Source organism: Psittacula echo (assembly GCF_963264785.1).
Source record: "Psittacula echo genome assembly, chromosome: 1".
Classification (NCBI taxonomy): Eukaryota; Metazoa; Chordata; class Aves; order Psittaciformes; family Psittacidae; genus Psittacula; species Psittacula echo.
Window position 1 is genome coordinate 2,536,814 of NC_137735.1, and position 22,022 is coordinate 2,558,835.

Here is a 22,022-nt window from a genome sequence, read left to right on the forward strand (position 1 = left end):
CATCCCTGGCTGTGTTCAAGGCCAGGTTGGACACAGGGGCTTGGAGCAAGCTGCTCTAGTGGAAGGTGTCCCTGCCTGTGGCAGGGGTTGGAACTGAATGAGCTTTAAGCTCCCTTCCAACCCAAACCATTCTATGATTTCTACACTTAATTCAACAAGGACCCCTTCAATATAGGAGCTGTGTTATGGGAGGACAACCAGCTCCTTTAAAACAGGGGAGGAAGAAAACTCTATCTGTCTAGTAAATGTTGTGTTTGTATCTATCTCTCTTCAGTACGCTGTTGTCGCAAATATATACTGCTGTTGTAGAGGCTGTGCTTGCTGGCATTGAGTGCTATGCTAAAACTTCCACTGAATCCAAGGTAAATGAAGCACCCATTCTGTACACTGTCCTTGTTGATTTGGATTGCTTGCAATATAAGATTACATGCAAACCAAAAGAAAACATAAAAGAAATGTTTCCATCAGCTTCATAACATTAATGCCATTAATACTGTGGCCTCCAACCAGTCTCTCTGAATTTTGTTTAAAACAGACAAATTTCAAAGTATATCTAATTTTATCCATCTGCAATTGTTTTTCCATTCTCCATGAATTTTCCCGACCTTATAGTAAGGAAAATCAGTTAAGTGAAAGAACAGATTTTAGCCTGGTGCATCAGTGTGTTGTTGTCTAATGTGTGGTCTTCTGTTTACCATATGGGTGCTCCTGTGGTGGCTGGGATTTAGGAGGGTAGGAAGAGAGATTTTATTCTCTATTTCCTTTTTTTTCAGGCAAAGGAGGTGGCAGAGCAGACACTAATGTCTATGTTTGATACCCTGCATTTAACCCAACTTAAAACAGCACTGCGGTATGTGTTATCGAGTACTTATTGATGTATTATGTCGACATATTAGCTTCGTTGAGGGGAAAATGTATGTCAAATACTAAGTTTAAAATGAACTTGCCTGGCTGCCAAATACCAAGAGTTTGCTTTCAGACTTTTAAAACCATTATAATAATTCCATTTATCTTTTCCTCCCTTTTTTAATCACTTCAGCAGTTATTTTGCTTTAAATCTATTATTGCTTATTTCTTACATATAGAAGAAGTATAACCTCCATTTTTCACCAGTGCAATTTCTCTTTTACAGCTCCAAAATCACTTTTCAAATTCAGGCCGTGAATAATCTTGGCAGGTTTGTATCATTATGTTACGCTTCTTGTTATGAATTAGTGGGTTTAATACAGTCATAAGTTTCTTTTTCTTGTCTTGGAATTTCTGAGAAAACATTGCATTGATTATTTCAGTCAAGATGTTCTGAACGGTTTTGTGTATGAGGCAGTTTAATCATTTAATATCTGTAATTCTGTGCAATCTTAAAAACATCTAAAATATCTAATCCCACTGGGCAAACCAATTTTATTCACTGTTAGTGAGCAGAAGCAGCAGAAACTAAGAGTTTGCTTTTAAAACCATGCTTTTAACTTAGTTGATATCATAGAATCATAGAATAGTTTGGGTTGGAAAGGACCTTAAGATCATGTAGTTCCAGCCCCTCACCTCACACTAAACCGTGGCACCCAAGGCTCTGTCCAACCTGGCCTTGATCACTGCCAGGGATGGAGCATTCACAGCTTCTTTGGGCAACTCATTCCAGTGCCTTCACCACCCTCACAGTAAAGAACTTCAGCCTTAGATCTAACCTGAGCTTCCCCTGTGTAAGTTTGAATCCATCACCCCTTGTCCTGTCAGTACAGTCCCAAGCTTGTGTTTTTTTTAATCCCCATGCTGTGTGATTGACTGAAATGGCCTACACAATTAAGAGTTTACTTGAAAACGCAATAGCTTTTTTGGCTGCTCTGAAGTGACTCAGAATGATCTAACCTTTAAATATTTCATTATCATTACTCTTCTAGAGTTACTCCATTAGACAATGAGGACAGCCTGAGTTTGATTAAAACAGTAAGTAAGCTGCTGTGTTCTGATTATACATTTTATTAGAGAATTCATCTCAAATGGCTTTGTTTTTAATGGGACATGCTGAAGTTTTTGTCTGTGTGAATACAAATATAAGGGAGAGATGAGAGAGATTCCAGGTGCTGAAACAAGGTAAAATTGAGTTTAACATGAAGTCAGACAGTGCAATTTAGAATACAATATTAACATAGAATAATGATCTCAGACTTTCCACCCAATCTAAGAGTGTTTCAGGAGGTTTAAGACAAATGGATTTTGCTGCTTCAATTGCAGTGTTTCAAGTTGTGCTTTCTCTTCCTTTCTCTCCAACTCTTCGATTGCTGTAGGCTTCAATGATGGTATTTGACATTCCAGACTTGCTCACAGGAAAAGGATGCTTGGGATCTGTTGTCTTTTCAGAGTCCTTTCTAACATCCCAGATACAAGTAAAAGAAAAAGGTACCTATTTTAAATGCTAATACCAGTGTTGCAATTCTGACAGCTTTGGTGTGATGGAAGAGCAAAAGGGCTTCCGATTGTTACTACTATTAGCAGTATGGTTTTAAGCCTTTGGGTTCATTAAAAGACCTCAGTGTTTCAGTTTGAATATCTTAAGTGTCAAGTTTCTCTCATTTCACTTAAAAGACTTCGAGGTTTATGGCCGCTTTGTCATACAGCAGGGCTGAGGTGTGAAAAATTCAAGTGTAATAGCACCCTTCCTGCATTTTCTTCAACCTTAGTGACTGTTTTCTACTGTATGAGGAAATTCAAACAGCTTTCTCCATCCCTTTTGTAACACTCATTTTATACAATATGTTTTAGTTTCAGTTGCTTTTTATTTGAGAAAGATGAAACAGAAGTGAAAAAGGATATGATTTTTAGGAAGCTTGGGTTTGGAACATTGAAAATACAGGAGACTAAGGAATTTCCCTAACTTCAGAGAAGTGCATGTTCTCCAGATTGTTTACATGTGACAAAGATAGATACTGGGGTTGTCTAAGTAATATGTATGAACTCTTGTATCCAAACAGGCTGTGGGTTTTTAACCATAGGAGTTGGAATGCTTTTGGTAGGGAGGAATGCAAAGGAAGAAGCCATATACTGAGACCAGAATAAAAGCAGGGTTTCTTTAGCATCGTGTAGCAGCTCTGTGCATGTTACATACCAAGACCAGGAGCTAGTCTGCTGTGAAAGCTTCACTTAAACACTAATAAGTCCTTAAAATGATTCGATGATTTCCTAAAGGAATTTTAAGTCCTCAAAGTAACTCATTGAACAGTCTGGAGGATATGGGTGGTATTGTACTACTTTGCTTTCCATTTACTCCCCTGCAGATGGCAGCATTAATTCAGAAACCAGCCACATAATACTGACGGCACCAATCCCAAGATATGCTTCTTGGCTGGTTAGTACACCAAAACTTCTTTGAGTTTCTTCTGTACATACAGATTCACAAATGAAAACATGTTATAAAAGTGTGGATATATGAGGAAAAAACCTGGAACTTGCGCATTGAAACGGAATATTACTATATTAATACTATTCTGACTTTGAATTGGGGCATGGAGTAAAAAACTAGTAAGTGGAAACAGGCATCTGGTTCCATTCACAGCACGAGTTTTAAATTATTTCGTTTTCACCACTTCAGTTTTTAGCTGTGTAAAGGCCTGGGTGTTTTTCAAGTACACAGTGTGACTTGTGTTTATTGTGGATCAATTCAGTGTCTGCCCCAGCAGAGAGCAAGGGCTGCTTCCAGACCTCTGATGTATTATGCTGCGTTAGAGGTGTAATTCAAATGAATTTTACGAGGTTAGGCAACATTGTGCCTTTGGCAATCCATATTTAAACACTTTAAGAGTAATAAAAAATAAGACTGAATGAAATACTCTGTTTGTGTTGATTCAATAATATTTTAGTCTTCAATGGGGAGTATTCCCTTGAATTTCAAGGCCAGGCTGGATAGGACTTGGAGCAACCTGGTCTAGTGGAAGATGTCCCTGCCCATGTCAGGGGGTTGGAACTGGAGGAGCTTTAGGGTCCCTTCCAACCCAAACCAGGCTGGGGTTCTATGAATGTGTTTCCAGGAACTTTTTAGACCTCAGGGTAACACAGCAACAAGAGCACTGAACTGACTGAATCTCCCTACTCTCAGGAGTTAAACTATTCACAGTACCTAAGGGTCTTGTTTGCCTTCCATCTTCTTTAATGCTTTTTATTTTACATCAGACTTGCTTTATCTACTAATAATACAAATGGAAACTCTTTCTGGCTACAGGTTGAAGATAGTGATGTGAAACTGTCCGAAAAGGCACAGTGTATATTGAAGGTAAAATGAATTATTTTTGTTAAACTATAGAAGTTGCACTTGCAAGAGCCAGTAGTTGAAAAATCTTAGCTGCTAGTCATAGTGGCTTTTATTATGCTTGTTAATCCTCTCCTACTAAAGACGTGCCTGTTCTACCCTGTTTCTTTCGAAGTTTGACCTACCTCAAAAAATACACAATGGGTGTAAAAGTTTGAGTCATTTCAAAGAATGACAAAAGCCAAGAGCAGAAAGAGTTCTACTAAAGCTTGGATTTCATGGAAGTCTCGCTGAGTATTGCCCATGCAGCACATGTGTTCCAAAGAAACACCCCAAACTCAATGGCATTCTACATGCAACTTCCTTTTAACTTAGTTAGCATGCTAAATGGCTAAAGGAAAACACTTTAAGCATTCTGAAAAAGAAAAGAATTTGGGATCTGGGAACATCTTAAACCACATGAGTTTCACATTTGTGGTTTCATTTGTGGTTACCAGGAATCTTCATTATGAATAGATTTATTTTCCTGTAATATACTTTTAGTTCAGTGGATTGACAATCTAAAAACAAAAGGCTATGCCTTGTGGTTGTGACAATAGCTTGTAACTTAATAGCTACTGGCATAAAATGGGGAGAGGGGTGTCATTTGGTAAATGATCCTTTGACATTCTGTCTTTCACTAGTATTTCTGTTTAAAAGTTCTGACAGATGCTGGTTAAAAAAGTCTTTTCTCTTGAAGCAAAAACATGAGAAAATATTCCTGCCTGGATTACAGTCCTTGATCCAGTCTGTGATACTCCTGTTTGTGTTTTCTCTTAGGAAGACAAATCTTTTCTGGGCACTTTACTCACCGGAGGTGATGGAGCGTATATTTATTCTAGCAATCCACAGGCCAAGCCTGCAGAAGGTGAGATGTGGTTTGTTGCTTATGGAGTTGTTCAGCTTGTCCTTGTTCTGTGTTTGGGGTTTTTTTAAACATGAATGATGCAGAGCTTTTGGGTTTCACACATCTGGTGAGCCTACCTATACTGTCTTAAGCTTTCTTTCCATTTGCCTTTACAACTCTCTTGTTAAACTCCATGTCTTACTTCTTTTGTACCCAATCTCTGCTTGAAATCATAGAATCATAGAATGGTTTAGGTTGGAAAGGACCTTAAGATCATCCAGTTCCAACCCCCTGCCATGGGGACTCATGCCTCACTCTAGACCATGTTGCCCAAGGCTCTGTCCAACTTGGCCTTGAACACTGCCAGGGATGGGGCATTCACCACTTCTTTGGGCACCCTGTGCCAGTGTCCCACCACGCTCACAGTAAAGAACTTCTTCCTTATACCCAACCTGAACTTCCCCTGTTTCAGTTTGAACCAGTTATCCCTTGTCTTGTCACTAAAGTCCTGATGAAGAGTCCCTCTCCAGCATCCTTGTAGGCCCCAAATCACTAGCTCTAGAAGAAGGATTCCTGCCACGGCCATAGGCTTGCTTTTTGAGGCACATGGGACTCTTACATGATTGACAGTGAGGCTTTGCAGACCTAGAAGATGGCATTTTTTTCATAGTTAACATTCAAATCATGCACAAACTGGCTGATTCTGTCCTTAATAGATCATGTACCATATGTTCCCTGCCTTTTCTGTACCTCCAGGAACATTGGGTTGGAAAGATTGGGCATTACAGTAGTGACAGGATGCCATGGGCTCCCGGCTCAAGAAGCGGAGGCAAATAGGTACCTTTTGGGCAATGTAACATGCTGCCTGTGATGTAGGAGGGGATTGGAATGATTTCTTTCTAAATTTATTTATGGAGTTGTGTTCGTTGCTCCTAGCAAAGCCTCCTCCTGGAGCTGACATGCTGTCCCGGTTTTTTACCATTGTCATTTTCACTTCGGAGCTGCAGTGCTTGTTAGCACAAATGCTCACTGTGTTATTATAGAATCCCAGCCTGGTTTGAGTTGGAAGGGAGCTTAAAGCTCCTCCATCTCCAACCCCTGCCACGGGCAGGGACCCCTTCCACTAGAGCAGCTTGCTCCAAGCCCCTGTGTCCAACCTGGCCTTGAACACTGCCAGGGATGGGGCAGCCACAGCTTCTCTGGGCACCCTGGGCCAGCGCCTCAGCACCCTCACAGGGAAGAGCTTCTGCCTAAGAGCTCATCTCAGTCTCCCCTCTGGCAGGTTAAAGCCATTCCCCTTGGCCTGTCCCTACAGGCCCTTGTAAAATGCTTGATCTTCATCCTTTTCAAGTTCAGTCAAGTCACTGCTTTATGACACAAGATTGCTAGCAACCATCTTAGATCATTCCTTCTCTTTAGGTCCTTTTACCTTCAAGAACTTAAAAGTGGCATGAATATCACAGTAATATAACTAAAGGTGATTTGGCAGGTCTTCTGGGGGGGTTTCTCTCACTCCACAGCCTTGTGTTAGTGTGCCTTGCTTTGCCTTGAACCCAATAGATGCTTCTTAAGGCATAGTATTTTTATATTCCACTGTACAGGGAATACGCAGTTGTTGCAGTACTGCTGTATAGCAGAAGAGAACCAACAGATTTGGTCTTTTCACTATGAGGGTTGTGAGGTGCTGGCACAGGGTGCCCAGAGAAGCTGTGGCTGCCCCATCCCTGGCAGTGTTCAAGGCCAGGTTGGACACAGGGGCTTGGAGCAAGCTGCTCCAGTGGAAGGGGTCCCTGCCCATGGCAGGGGTTGGAGCTGGATGAGCTTTAAGGTCCCTTCAACTGAAACCATTCTTTGATGCTATGATTCCATGAATACCTGACATTTAAGTGCTCAGATAAGCTGATGATCTTTAGAAGGAAGCCTTCAGCTTTATTGTTTTTGCAACAGTGCAATGTAGTCTTGAGGATAAATAATGATGTAGAAGGCAATTAAACAGCAGCCTTCACAGAGCACAATTTGCTTTTGCTCTCATTGAACAGATTTTACAGAAAGGTTAGTGCGGAATAATGTATTTAGCTATTTTGCAATACAGTGCTGTGGGCACATAATTCCCTCAGTAAATAACTACAGAATGGCGAATTGTTGGTTGGTTTGGTATTTTTGGCTTGTGAAAACTGGCTCTGTGTCTCCTGGTGGAGCAATTTCCCTTTTTTGGGGAGATTTGTGAAGTTAAAGTTTTGATAACTCTTGGGTTGGAGAGGTGCAAGTAGGTGGTGTAAGGGCTATGGTGTAACACTTCAACAGGGGAGATATTCTCTTAGGTGTCAAGTGAAAATGAACTTGATCTCATTGCCTTCCATGTACAGTGTGAGACAGTTTGCTGTGCTCTAATTTGGGCTTGCTGAGGTTGCAGCTATGTAGTCTGGCAAGGATGATAGGTGTAAAAGGTACTGCCAGACAGGCACTCATGTTCTCTCCCTGTCACTTGTGTCTGAATGTGACAAGGTATGCATTCGTGACTAAAATGCATCAGGAAAGTTCAGGCTGCTGAACCTTTTCCTTTGTATGTTAATACATCTGCTCTGTTAGGGGGTTTTGTAGCGTGAACTGAACTAAGTCAATCAGTCTGAAACTCTCTTTTGTGATTAATCACTTGTGGAAAACACACAAGTAGCATAGCAAGTTCTTGATACAGTCTGCTGGCTTCCATGTTAAAGGAAACTGGGTTAGTTTGGATTAATTAATATGGTTTTGGCTTGCTTTTCTGTTACAAAAGAATGAACACCTCTGGTGAGGCCCTGGCACAGGTTGCCCAGAGGCCAACAAGAAAGGTGGAGAGGGGCTTTTGACAAGGTCATGTAGTGACAAGGGGGAATGGCTCTAAGATTAAAGAGGGTAGATTCAGCTTGGATCTGAGGCAGAAGCCCTTCCCTGTGAGGGTGCTGAGGCGCTGGCACAGGGTGCCCAGAGAAGCTGTGGCTGCCCCATCCCTGGCAGTGTTCAAGGCCAGGTTGGACACAGGGGCTTGGAGCAAGCTGCTCCAGTGGAAGGTGTCCCTGCCTGTGGCAGGGGTTGGAGCTGTATGTGCTTTAAGGTCCCTTCCAACACAAACCTCTCTGGGATTCTGTGAAGATTCTATTTCATATCAAGCTCTTTTTCATTAAAGTGAAGCCTTAATACTGAACAGTTTTGAAGACCTTATTGTAAGTTACCATTTCAAGAGGGAAAACGTCTGAGTTTCTTTATTGTTTCTTCTGAGCGTCCTTTGGTGGATGAGCTACATGGGCAGGCATGCTCAGCTACATGTTTTAATTACTTCACTGCCTGGCTTTGCTTTTGTTCTAAGTGTAACTCCGAGTAATGCGAGTTCTTTTCCTCTTGTACAAGAGGAAACAGCCTCAAGCTGCACCAGGGAAGGTTTAGGCTGGATATTAGGAGGAGTTTCTTCCCCCAAAGGGTGCTCAGGCATTGGAAGAGGCTGCCCAGGGCAGTGCTGGAGTCACCATCCCTGGGAGCGTTCACACACCGTGTAGATGAGGCCCTCAGTGCCATGGGTTAGTGGTGGCCTTGGCAGTGCTGAGTAATGGTTGAACTTGATGATCTCAAATGTCTTTCCAACCCAGTTGATTCTGTGATGCTGAGATATTGAGATATAGCTAATCTGATATTTTTTCTTTCAAATTCTAGGCAAAGTGTACTTCTTTTCAGACGGCATTCTCTTTTCTGATCCCCACCATGGCAGCATTTCCATTTCAAAGAACCATATGAGTTCCATCTCCTTCTATGATGGGGTGAGTACTGCATTTGTTCTTACTGTCATAAATTTGTTACCAGTTTTTAACAATACTTCTTTAGGGTACTAGTGCAAGGCTTCAATTTCAGTTGCAATTCTCCAAGCATTAAACTAATAACTGATGCAAATCTCCACACTTTCGATATTGATTAACTTAACCACTTAGTGATGAACTAAAATGCAAGGAGGAGGGAGTTTTGTATTAGGCTGAGTTACCAATGTGGTCTTAATAGTTTGGAAAATTGCTTTTTACTAGGAAGTGCAGAATATAACATTCATAAAGCATTGAGCAGCTTTAGGTGATGGATAGAGAAAAGTTCAAGCATCATGGAGTCATGTGGGGTACTGGAGGGTGAAATGCTGCCTTGTATTCAAAATACATTTAACCTTCAGACAAAAGCTCGTGGCAGTGTATTACTTATCTCTGGAGAGGTCATGAGCGGTGTCTGTCTACTGTCCTAGAGCCTTGTGTAACTGACAGGGTGAAGGGACTGACTGATTCATGTTGGGAAGTGAGAAGAAAAGGCCTGTTCCATGTAAGAACACATGTTCTGAGTTAGAGCTGGACTTTGGATGCTCCTGTGGTCAACTTTTATCACTTGGCCAACTTGCCAAGCTAATGTTTTGGTCTCCTGGCTTAGCGGGAATTGAGAATTAGGCTAACGATGGCAACTCAGGTTATTTTTTCCCCTCTTCAAGGCAGACACACTGGTTTAGCTATCACTTTTTGAGAATGGAAAAGAGATTATTTTGGTTGGTTATTGTTTCCTAAGCACTGACAAAAAGCCCTAAAAATCTCAGTTTCCTTTGGTTTCTATTTTCTTCAGGTACAGTATTGCACATTTGTTCAGTGACCTCCAGAAAGCATTGTGTTGCTGTGATTTCATCATTTAATGAAGGAAACCAGTAAAATACAATCAAAGTGTGTGATTCCATTGATATGAAAACACAACAGTGAAGAGAATCTTACCTTAGCTGCCTTTTCTTGTATATGTTATTGATTGCCCCTTGGTAGTTTAAGAAGCTATTTTAACATTGACCTTCCTTCTATTGTTTGAGTCAAGACACTCACTTTCATGAAACTAGCTATTTATGGGGCCTGGCTATCACTCTTGAACTGGTGCCAGATTTTTGTGTAAAGCTAAACCTTGACAGCATTTGATTGTTCAACTGACTTGGCATAATACAAGGGTGGAGAGCTGAAAATGTTCAGAAGTGACAGGAGAAGAAGGATAATTGTTAGTCTGCTTTTTCCTAAAGTTATTGGAACAATATTGATGGAAAAGATAGGATCATTTAATGCTAGGATTAAAGTAAAGGGTACAAAGACTTTAGGGATTCAAAGGACAGTTTCTTAGCTGCTCTGTCTCCATGCCTGCTAGGTACTTCTCGTTTTAACTTGAAAATATCAGCATTTCTGCCTCCAACACATGCTGCAGGCTTCTCTAATCTGAGAAGCTGGGTGCCTACCTTCTGCTTGAGGTCCTGTAGTCCATGAAGCTCGTAGACCATGAGTGCATGGAGGACAGGGTACTGTGCGCTCGCAGCCCAGAAAGCTAACCATATCCTGGGCTGCATCAAGAGGAGCGTGACCAGCAGGTCGAAGGAGGTGATCCTGCCCCTCTACTCTGCTCTCGTGAGACCTCATTTGGAGCATTGTGTGCAGTTCTGGTGTCCTCAACATCAAAAGGACATGGAGCTGTTGGAACAAGTCCAGAGGAGGCCACGAGGATGATCAGGGGCTGGAGCACCTCCTGTATGGAGACAGGCTGAGAAAGTTGGGGCTGTTCAGCCTGGAGAAGAGAAGCTGCATGGAGACCTCAGAGCAGCTTCCAGTGTCTGAAGGGGGCCTACAAGGATGCTGGAGTGGGACTCTTCTGTAGGGACTGTAGTGATAGGACAAGGGGTAATGGGTTCAAACTGAAACAGGGGAAGTTTGATTGGATATAAGGAAAAAATTCTTTCCTGTGAGGGTGCTGAGGCACTGGAATGGGTTGCCCAGGGAGGTTGTGAATGCTCCATCCTTGGCGGTGTTAAAGGCCAGGTTGGACAGAGCCTTGGGTGACATGGTTTAGTGTGGGGTGTTCCTGCCCATGGCAGGGGGTTGGAATTGGATGATCTTAAGGTCTTTTCCAACCCAAACTATTCTATGATTCTATGATTCCTCACAAAACTGTACTATGAAGGTCTAAAGCAGAAACCATCTCAATCTTAGCAGAGTCACATAAATAACCCATTTTGTAGGGCAGCACTATTCAAATTTAGCACCAGCCATCCTGGGAGTGAAAGAAAACCCAAGAGGCTCCACTGCCACCGAGTCTCCAGACTCCTGGGTTTAGTTGTCTGTCTTCTGTAGTTGTTCATAAAATCATGGAATCCTAGAATAGTTTGGGTTGGAAGGGAGCTTAAAGCTCATCCAGCTCCAACCCCTGCCACGGGCAGGGACCCCTTCCACTGGAGCAGCTTGCTCCAAGCCCCTGTGTCCAACCTGGCCTTGAACACTGCCAGGGATGGGGCAGCCACAGCTTCTCTGGGCACCCTGGGCCAGCGCCTCAGCACCCTCACAGGGAAGAGCTTCTGCCTAAGAGCTCAGCTCAATCTAAATTCAGTGTCTCTGTAAACTGTATCAAGGCATCTTTACTGTGTAGGGCTTAAGATGCCATGTGCTTAGTTTTAAGGTCTTATTCAAAACCAAGTATTTCAGCTTGTAAATAACTGATTCCAGCCCTCATTTTGGCCATTTAATAAGTGAAGAAATATTACCGAGTAATATTTAGATTTCACAACAGCATTTAACATCTTGTAAAACACTGAACTGGGTTCTTTTAACCTAATGTCCATGAGGATTATTGCTGCTGCTTTTCAGCTTTTTCCAATTGATGGAACCCTAAACATTTCCCAGGAGGAGGAGCACACTGTTGGGCACTTCACATGCAGATTGCAGCATGGATGAGTTGGCCTTTTAGTCACTTCTTAATAAAGCTCTAAGCTGTCCTACAGGATCCAGGATCTGAGGACCATGTTCTGAAAACCATTTCTTCTTAAGAGAAATTGTTCTCTTTTAGGGGAACATTTTTGCATGTTATTCTGTAGCCTCAATGACTTTGAAAGGATTACTTCTATAATTAATCTCTCAAATGGCAAAGGGTTGAGATTCTCTTTGCAAATGTCCCTGAATTGATACCAGTTCTTATGTAAGTGTTCCCCAACTTGAGCTTTTTCTTCTCTTAAGTTAGTAAGTTGAGTTCTTTCCCTACTTCTCCTGTTTAAAGGGAGATGGATGCTGCCCAGTTCTACTTCGAACTCTTTTTTCCTGGGATGTTTCATTCTGCTCAATTGTACTGTTTTTCTACTACTTTGGTGGGGAAATAGCTACAGGTCAAAGCTTGAGCATAAATTACTTCAGCATCCTCAGAGTTGCCTATCTTGAAATCCAGAAAACAAAGGGTTGGTGGTGTTTTATTAGACCAAGAATAGGACAACCAGAGTTCAGTGTTACTCAGGGAGACTGATCTTGAGGGCTTCGGCTTCCTCTTAGTGAAGACACGATTCAGGTGAAGAAGCAACAGATTTAGTAGAACTTGTGCTCATTAAAGAATGAGAGGAATGGGATGCTTCCAACTTGCAGGTGACCTACACTTCAAATTACAGACCTGATAGTTGGGTTTCATTGCAGTATGGTTCCTTTCAGGTGAGATACTCAAGACCATTGTATAAAACCCAGTTTGCAATAGCACCATAACATCCTTCTAATCTTTTTAGCTGATACTGAATTCATTCTTCCAGGGTATTCGTGTCAGAGATGTGTAGGTGTAGATGAAGGTGGCTTTGTTGTGAAACATTAGCAGAGGAAAGGGCTAAAGGTCTAGTTTTGATGAAGGGAAAAGAGTAGATATTAAAATGTAAGCTTCTCTTTTTGAAGCAAGACAAGACTTAGGCGCTTAGGACAATCTCAGATGCTTTCTTTAAGGCTTATGGTACCTCTAGTAGCTGTAAAGTAGAAAGTGAGGAGTCCTGTCAGAGGCTGCAGTTGATCTTTCTACTCCGTACATGTGCTAACGAATGTTCAGGTCTTTATGCATGCCTAGCTATGACTGTAGTAGTTATGATCTCTGCTGTTTCATGTATTAAGCCTTTTTTCCACTTTCAGTAACTGTTGTCCTGTTTCTTCCTTTTCCAGGATTCAAACAGTATTGTTGCTGCTCTCTTCATAGACTACAAAAGTTCCTTGCTTGCTCATCTACCAATTGAATTCCATACCCGAGACAACTTCCTGATGGTTGCACTTTTCCCCAAAAGAAAGATTTATAAAGCTTTTTATTCACAGGTACAGTAATAAAAGATTGGTTTGGGTGCACAGGGGGGAACCACACAATTCTTCTTTGTGTTTCAGATGAAGGGTGAATTTGTTGATGTCTGTCTTATCCCCTTCTTTCAAATGTAGTTAATTTCTCTATTAGTTGAGCCACTAAATCTTGTCACCAGGTAAGTAAATACAGACGAGGTTAAAATTCAAGATGTTTCTTCCATCAGTCTTCCCAAGCAAAACTTTTTCCTATATCTCAGCTTTTCCTATGTCTCAGTGAACAAGAAACAGCGTAGAGAGGAAAACAGGCCGTTAATACTGAGGAAGCATCAAGTTAGGAAATACATTGAAAGCCTCCTCTTTGAAGCTGGATGGGATTCATGGAGGGTATTGAGAGAAATGGCTTGATGTGATTTTGAGACTGCTTATCTTGTATATAAAATCAGGGTGTTGCAGGAGGAAGGACAGCTACAGATAGCTTTTTCAGTAGTGGTAGATAACGAGGGCAGTAACCATAGACTGCAGCTTTGAAGACAGAGACTGATTGTCAGGAGGAGGTTTGTGCAGTCACTGGAACAGGTCACCCAGACAGTGAACCTCCACCTTTGAAGATTTTGAAGTCATGGTTGAGCTGGTCTGTACTGCCATCAGTAGTCCTGCTCAGAATGGGAGGTGAGTCTGGAGACCTTTAACCAGAAAGTCTGATTCCCTGTGTGACTTACAGCATCTGCCTTGCTGACTTGAGATTGTCATGGACTGGACTTACCCTACCTTCCCGGTCTTTCCGATACCTAAAGAACCAACAAGAAGATTGGAGAGGGGCTTTGGACAAGGGCCTGTAGGGAACAGAACAAGGGGAATGGCTTTAACCTGCCCGAGGGGAGACTGAGATGAGCTCTTAGGCAGAAGCTCTTCCCTGTGAGGGTGCTGAGGCGCTGGCCCAGGGTGCCCAGAGAAGCTGTGGCTGCCCCATCCCTGGCAGTGTTCAAGGCCAGGTTGGACACAGGGGCTTGGAGCAAGCTGCTCTAGTGGAAGGTGTTGGAGCTGGATGAGCTTTAAGCTCCCTTCCAACCCAAACCAGGCTGTGATTCTATGATTCTATGGAGCATTATTGCTCTTGATCTTAGGAACTTGCATGTGTGAGAAACTTGAACTTATATATGCATTTTTAGTGATTGTGTTGCTCGTTAAACTTAATGCTCACCATGTGCTTTCATTTTGTCTTCTGAAGCCAGTGAGTGCTCTAAAAGCTTGTTTTCTTGTAGTTGCATTTTAAATGTAGCACTGGTGTATAATTGGCTACAGCAATTGTATGTAGTGGCAGAGGTTCTATTGTGATTTTTTTGTGGTTAGACACATTTGGATCGTGATCCTTAGGGAAGTTTTGTTAAAGTCTTTAAGTATCCCATATGGTGTTGTATTATTCTCTGAGTATATTGGCTTTATACATTGTAATGCAGAGGCTTTTAATAAACATAACTTTATAACAATAGCACTTTTGAGGAAATGAGCCTGGAAATTTTAGGACTTCACAAGGGGTTTAGTGTATGCTCCTGACACTGGACAGGGAAAGACCACCTAGCTCAGTGAGTAATCCCCACTGGTAGCATTAATGGTCCCATAACATTTCTGCTCCTTTTATTTAGAGTGTTTAGATTCCTCCCACTCTTCCAGTGTGTGAGTGGTTGGGAATGGTTGGTTGGTTGGTTCTTGAATTTTCAGCTTATTTTATTAGGCCTACTTTTATATATTTGTGTGTTTTGTGTTTTGTGTTTTTTCCTATTGCTCTACCAGTAGACATCCTTGAGGTAGTCAGAAATTTCGGGCCTATTCTTTCTGACTTATTTGGCTTAATAAAACTGAATCCTTTTACTCTATGCTTACAAAAAGTTCTGTTTTCCTTTAATCATTGTAATACTCTTGATCTATTTTTTGACTGTAGGTACTGTGTGTAGTATCTGAGATGAGGGTATTTGTGTCTTGTACAAAGGCAGTATAGTTCCCTCTTCTGCAAATGTTCGGAGATACCCTGGCTTTGCCTTTACTCTTCACTGCCACCTTGAATTAATGGAAGTGCTCATTTTTTGACAGACTCCTTCAGGTTGTTTCTTTTTTACTACCAACTGATGCTCCATCTGATTCCAGAAATGTTTGAGTGCTCATGCTTGCTTTCATCTTTACCTTCCTCCTATTCTTCTTTCTGTTTCTTCCATTCTTACTGTTAGATGTGTATTTCTATGAAGCATCTCCATACTGTGTTGACTTGTCTCCCACCTTAGTTCCCCAAAACGCTGTCAGTTCAGTCTATGTCAGATTCATTGCAAATGGTGTCACAGGGCATTCCTTAAGCAGCTCTGCTGGTCAATATCCCTATCCTGCTGCTGCTTTTCTTCAGTGCTATTTAGTTAGTGTTATGGATTTCAAGGCCAGGTTGGATGGGGCTTGAAGCAACCTGATCTAGTGCAAAGTGTCCCTGCCTATGGCAGGGGGTTAGAACTGGATGAGTTTTTAGGACCCTTCCAACCCAGACTGTTCTAGGATTCTGTGATCTATTCTGTAGTTTTAGTCACCTTCACCAATGCCGCAGCAGCTCTTTTCTCCAATGTTCATTTAGTTACAAAAAAAGGAACGATTCATTTCCATTGTGCTCTCTCTCGGTCTGATCTGTGTTTTCCCTTCTAATGAATACATCCTTCTGTTGACCACTCCTTATCATTCTTTGTAGGCATTTTCCTTCACCACTTTTACGTGTTTTGAAGTGGTTCTTTGGTTGGTTGCGTGCATCCTTCTACGCCAGCAATAATATCTTTGTTAATAGAAAAAGGTGATTTTATTTTGATGGGTTTTTATCTCAGTACCCTTGTGTTTAGGATGCTGATTTGTTAATGGAAAGCAGTCTTTCCCCCATAATTGTTTTGTCTTGCAGCAAATTATTGTGAAGAATGACAATGGCTGTTGCCTTTACTTATTAAAAGAAGGGAAATACCAAACGCTTAAATGACTGTGTGATTCATCTGAATCTGATTTCTAGGTTCAGAGTTCCATTCATATTAATGTGACTTGGCTGGAGCAATAGGATGTGAGCCAAATCACTGTTCCCTAGTGAAACGAAGGACTCCCTTTTCTTTTGCAAGGGAATAGAGTTTGTTCTTAAATTTCTAGAAATGATTGCTGCAAACTTACCCCATGACATTACAGCACTACTTAGATTAATTCTGTTCCTGCTGTGTACAGCAGTTGGATGTGTTGGGCTTGTTCAGGCTGGAGAAGAGAAGGCTCCAGGGAAACCTTAGAGCAGCTCCAGTGCCTAAAGGGGCTGCAGGAAAGCTGGAGAGGGGCTTGGGACAAGGGCCTGTAGGGCCAGGCCAAGGGGAATGGCTTTAACCTGCCAGAGGGGAGACTGAGATGAGCTCTTAGGCAGAAGCTCTTCCCTGGGAGGGTGCTGAGGCGCTGGCCCAGGGTGCCCAGAGAAGCTGTGGCTGCCCCATCCCTGGCAGTGTTCAAGGCCAGGTTGGACACAGGGGCTTGGAGCAAGCTGCTCTAGTGGAAGGGGTCCCTGCCCGTGGCAGGGGTTGGAGCTGGAGGAGCTTTAAGGTCCCTTCCAACACAAACCAGGCTGGGATTCTGTGATTCTGTGAATGCTTTTGAAGGAACTCTTTTGGTCCCAGGGTAACTAGACCATTTCAGTCAAGTTACTTCTTAAAGCAGTTTCCGTCTAACCAAAGAGAACCTTACAAAATGTGATCTGTGGAGATTTCTTCCAGAGTTTGGATTGTTGCAGCAAAACTAGCATTGCAGCATACTTCATGGCTAGTTCAAATGCATGCATTTATTTAGGGGAACAAAACCAATTCCTAAACAAATTCAACCCAGATTTTGCAGAATAATGGCACTTATGCATAGGTCTGGTTTGTTCCAGGTTTTCTCTTCGTGGCAAAACCAGGCAAACTCAGGATTATCTTTAAGGGTTGTTCAGGAAGAGTTCCTGTCTGTGGATCAAAAGAGAATGTAAGTTCATGCCACTTACTCCAGTGCAATTGTACATTAACCATGGGCTGCAAACCGTAAACCGCTGTCACTCATTGAAGGTTTTAATGATGCAAAAAGGAATTGTTGCAGTCTTAGTGCAACACCAGCTTTATTTTTTTTGTGCTAGTTTTATGTGATTTAAAGAAGGTAAATTTCTAGGTTTCTCCTTTAACCAACCAGTTCATTACTTTGCTTGTTTCAGGCATTCCAATGTTCAGAAGCTATTTAATTCCTTGCCTTTTCCTTCTGGGGAAAGATGCAGGGAGCTGAAACTCTCTGCTGCCCTTCCAGAACTGGAGAGGTGAGAAATGATTTTTGTTTTCAGGACGTCAGAAATAATACTGAATTATTTTGGGAGATGTATTGTTCCTCTAAAAATTGCTTATTAAATAACTGTCCTTAGATACTTTTATTCTGAGATGAATTCTTTTGTCTCTAGGAATCCTCTGTTTGACCTTTTAACGATCTTATTGTTAAAGACAGTTAAAAACAGTTGGGAAATCACTAAAAGATGAATGAAATCTTTTACTGTTGATTGGAAGAAAATGAAACTTTTTTTGCTTTTGAAAGGTTTGTGCAGCATTTTACAGTCAGCAGCATCAGTCACAAGCCAGTCATGAGAGCACATCTTCCTGTTGTACTGCAACAGTTGGACATCATTCCTGACAGCAAAGCAGAAAGTGATAAGGTAAGGAGGCAACCCAACAACACTTCCTAACCCTAGTATGGAATCCGTAGCTAATGCTCTGTCATCTGTTGTAAGTAATGTAGTAAAGTACTGACATCCGTTTAGCTTCCTTCTCCACTACGACCAGTTCACACTGAACGTGCTTCAAGTCTATTTATTAGAATAAATTGCTCTGCTTTCCTGATTACAGTACTTAGTTTTTCATTGAAGCAGTCTTTTGGAAGTACTAATGGTCCTTCAGCCTGATAAATCAGAGGCAGCAAATGAGGCACAGTTGTTCGAGTGAACAGTTTTCTCTCATGTCCAGAGAGAGTGAGCCCTCGAGCAGTAGCTTGTTTTTATGAATTGCTGAATAATTTAACTGAATTGTTCTCTGGAACATTAAAGTCCTTTAAATAGCATAGAGATAGCACATGATATTTAACATTTGCTGATATTATCTGTAGAGCACTTGGTTCTCTATAGGGGCAATAACAATTGTCAAGCTAAAGGAGTGCTTTAAAAAGCGTTTTTAGAGAAAATGCTTCCGTGTAACTCTCCAACATTTGAAATCTGCTGTAAGCAAGAAAATAGAGCAGCAGGAATGCAGTTCTTTGCTTTGAATGTTGCAATATGGTGATAGACTGCCTGGGGTCTAGCACAGAGACCAACCAAACTGACGCTTAAATGAAGTATTACATAATAAACCCTTATGAATGTTTTAACATCTGATTTTAAGGTTGGTTTAACTGTGTTATGTATGTTTAAAATTGAAAGACAGGTCTTTCTATAATACTCATAGCAAATTCTACGTAACATACATGTAGTACCTCTGATTTTTCTGGGTTACTTCTCTGTATCTAATATCATGAACACTCATTTTCTATGTCCCTTCTGAAAGCGATTTTGAGGGTAGGATACAAATACTCTGCAGATGGTTATCTTCAGATAGCCTGTATTTAGAAGCCAGGAAGAGGTGATTTGTCTGTTAGGAGCAGGTTCATACACAGTGTGATGGCTGATTACCAGTGTGACAGAATTTCTTAAGCCAGGTTCAGCACAGAGGGCTGTTCTAGCCTACTCAAAATGCAGCTTTGCTGAAATAACTTTTGTATAGAGGAAGACTGGTTCAGTGTCGCAAACTTAGAGTTGCTCTTTGTGTTTGACAAGGCAGTTTCACATTCACCATCCCTTTTGAAACCATTTTGCTCAAATACTGTTCTCTATATTTGAATATACCGTTTTCTTCATAGCAAACATAACCCATTTGCTGTCTTTTGCAGTGTTTTCTCTGACATTTGCAATAATACTTTCATTGCGGAATAGATTTTAATGTCTAGTTTTTCATAATACAGATGGCTGTATTTGTTAATTATCCTTTCGCTGTATTAAAGGTATGAAAACCAAGATAAAACGTCTTTCTAAAGCCATGCATACCTGAGTAATTGCATAAACACAATTACAGTTCTCTGCTAGCTTGCTCTTTCTGTGTTTAGGCTTATCAAGATAGAAGCCTTACGTGTGTGTAATCACTGTAGCTCACTTCTAATCTTCAAATTACCCCCCTTACCTGGTTCCTGTCTTTTAGGTGGTTATCACCATCATAACGGGTCTTCCAGGATGTCATTCCAGTGATCTGTGTGCTTTTCTGGTGACTTTTAACAAGGAGCATGGCAGGTTTGTACTGCTATGGTTTTACAGTCCAGAGCAGTGGTCATACTAATCACTAGTTATTCTGCATGAAGGACATTAAGCTATTAATGTTTCTTCACGTTCTTGATGTCTTTGTTTTATATCCCAGTTCTAATTTGTAAACATATGTATTATAAGAATAAATCCAGTAAATATTATGAGACAACTTAGTTCTACATGGCACACTGTAGGGTAAGGTTTATTCAGTTCGGGCATCTCATTTAACTGTTACTCCAGGTAGATTTACCCTTAGATTTTAGGCATTTAGACAAGAAAAATAGCACAGGAGATGGGATATTTCATGTTAAGAATACCACAGGTATTGCTGTAAATTTGTGACGTATGTCTGGAACTATCACTGATCCTACAAACAGTTAGAATTATAGAATCCCAGACTGGTTTGGGTTGGATGGGTCCTTAAAGCTCCTCCAGCTCCAACCCCTGCCACGGGCAGGGACACCTTCCACTAGAGCAGCTTGCTCCAAGCCCCTGTGTCCAACCTGGCCTTGAACACTGCCAGGGATGGGGCATTCAAGTTAAGAATAATCTTAGAAGGGCTGAATGAGTCCTGCCTTAAGCAAGTGTGGAAGCCCTCACAATTTGAAGGGAACAAGTGAAAAGCTTCCATTTATTGACTTGTGGCAGAGAGTCTAAAATGCCTTTTTCTTGGAGTAAAGGCAGTGCTACCAGTCCTTACTATGGCATTGTTCTTAATCTGACCTGGTTTCTATTCTGCAATAGCAGGAGATATAGTCTGGACATGTGTTGTATGGCAATAAGATAAATATGGGATAGGAATTTGCAGTTCTGTTTGTTTAATACAGCTTCTGGAAAAGAAGAAAATGAATAAATTCTTATCCTTTTAAATCTTACAGCCAAACACTGTAATGTTTAATCTTTGTGATAATCTGGAGTGGAGGGTTTTCATGTTACATTTAACTCAGTGTCTTGATATTAGCAAGTTGATTCGGGACAGTTTTGTGGTTCTGTTTTTAGGGCAAACGTAAGGTGACTTTTGAAGGTTCTGTAATAACACATCTCATCATGTTTTCCTCCAAATGCCAGGGTTACCTTTTATTTTACCAGTGAAATGCTTACATGCCCAAAGCCTTTGAGCTGGATTCATGTACCTTTTGTTTACTGCATCACTAACAGTGATCAGAATTGCTCATATGATGAGCTGCTTGAAGAAGTTGTTGAACATTGTTTTATTAAGAAACAACAACAGAAACCCCACAAAACCTCCTGGCAGTAATGTAAAGAATGTGCTTATACTGGAAATGATAGAAAGCCAAGTAAATTCCTTTTTCCCATGTAGAATGAGAGATATGAATCTCAGGGCTTACTGAATGTATTTTTGGCCTATTGATTCAAAATAAAAAGAAAACAGTGATATTATGTCATAGAACATAAACTTCTTTCCTTGTTTTCTGTTCCTTAGGTGGATAGTTTATAGGCAAACTATGGATAGTCCTGAATGCTTCAGTGCAACCCACTTCCAGCGTTACCTCTCCAGTGTCCTGGAGGCTCAGCAGAACCGCAATGTCCGTCAGTCCGCTTATGCTAAGAAGAAGAAGCGTCTCTTAGTGGTCTTGCAAGGGTAAATGTTTGAAACTCTTTGAACTGTTGCATAGAATAAGGGATTTTCTCTTCCCTTCCTTATTTCCAAGGCACTTCTAAACTTTCACATCATTTTGAGGCAGACAGATTTCTGTGCTATAGCATAGCACTCAGTGGTGTGTGTTTTACACACGTACTAAACTCAGCTTTTCTGCAACCTCTTAATTTTATTCCTTGTTACTCCACTGGAAAAAAATTGTCCATAGTCTTCCTTTGAAAGGAAGGACTGAATTTAGTGGTTCTTCCTACTGGAGAGATTGACAGTGGTTTTTGACTTCTCAGAAGAGGTCTTCTTGCCCTTTCCAGCTACATCGTAGACTGTTGTTAGATGGCACTTTGCTTATTGGTGCAGCTGTGTGTGTTTTGCTTTTGGGTTTGAGGGCTTTTTGCCCCCAGAGGTCCTAGGTAGAAAGGAATTTGCCCTTCAAAGGATGGTGAGACTTCTTCATGCTGGTTTTCTGTCTTCAAAGACTGTACCTCAAGTACTTCAGGTACTGGTTGCCTGTCTTTAAAGCCATTGATTTAGATGAAGGCAGTAGACCTTAAAGCTCATCCAGTTTCAACCCCCTGCCACAGACAGCGACCCCTTCCACTAGAGCAGCTTGCTCCAAGCCTGTGTCCAACCTGGCCTTGAACACTGCCAGGGATGGGGCAGCCACAGCTTCTCTGGGCACCCTGGGCCAGCGCCTCAGCACCCTCACAGGGAAGAGCTTCTACCTAAGAGCTCATCTCAGTCTCCCCTCTGGCAGGTTAAAGCCATTCCCCTTGGCCTGGCCCTACAGGCCCTTG

The 22,022-nt window shown here is 41.5% G+C and overlaps 1 protein-coding gene across 1 annotated transcript in view; it reads left to right on the forward strand.

The window, feature by feature from the left end:
• DNAAF9 (dynein axonemal assembly factor 9) overlaps positions 1-22,022 on the forward strand; it is a gene marked incomplete at both ends in the record, with an annotated part of 73,478 nt that overhangs the window by 36,033 nt on the left and 15,423 nt on the right. The window contains 15 exons of the mRNA XM_080632120.1: positions 275-362; positions 774-850; positions 1,133-1,177; positions 1,899-1,944; positions 2,286-2,397; positions 3,273-3,343; positions 4,214-4,264; positions 5,060-5,147; positions 8,814-8,917; positions 13,100-13,246; positions 17,145-17,233; positions 17,457-17,555; positions 17,825-17,942; positions 19,510-19,598; positions 21,055-21,213. Of these exons, the coding sequence (XP_080488246.1) occupies positions 275-362; positions 774-850; positions 1,133-1,177; positions 1,899-1,944; positions 2,286-2,397; positions 3,273-3,343; positions 4,214-4,264; positions 5,060-5,147; positions 8,814-8,917; positions 13,100-13,246; positions 17,145-17,233; positions 17,457-17,555; positions 17,825-17,942; positions 19,510-19,598; positions 21,055-21,213 (1,383 nt within the window). The remainder of the gene's footprint in view (positions 1-274; positions 363-773; positions 851-1,132; positions 1,178-1,898; positions 1,945-2,285; positions 2,398-3,272; positions 3,344-4,213; positions 4,265-5,059; positions 5,148-8,813; positions 8,918-13,099; positions 13,247-17,144; positions 17,234-17,456; positions 17,556-17,824; positions 17,943-19,509; positions 19,599-21,054; positions 21,214-22,022) is intronic.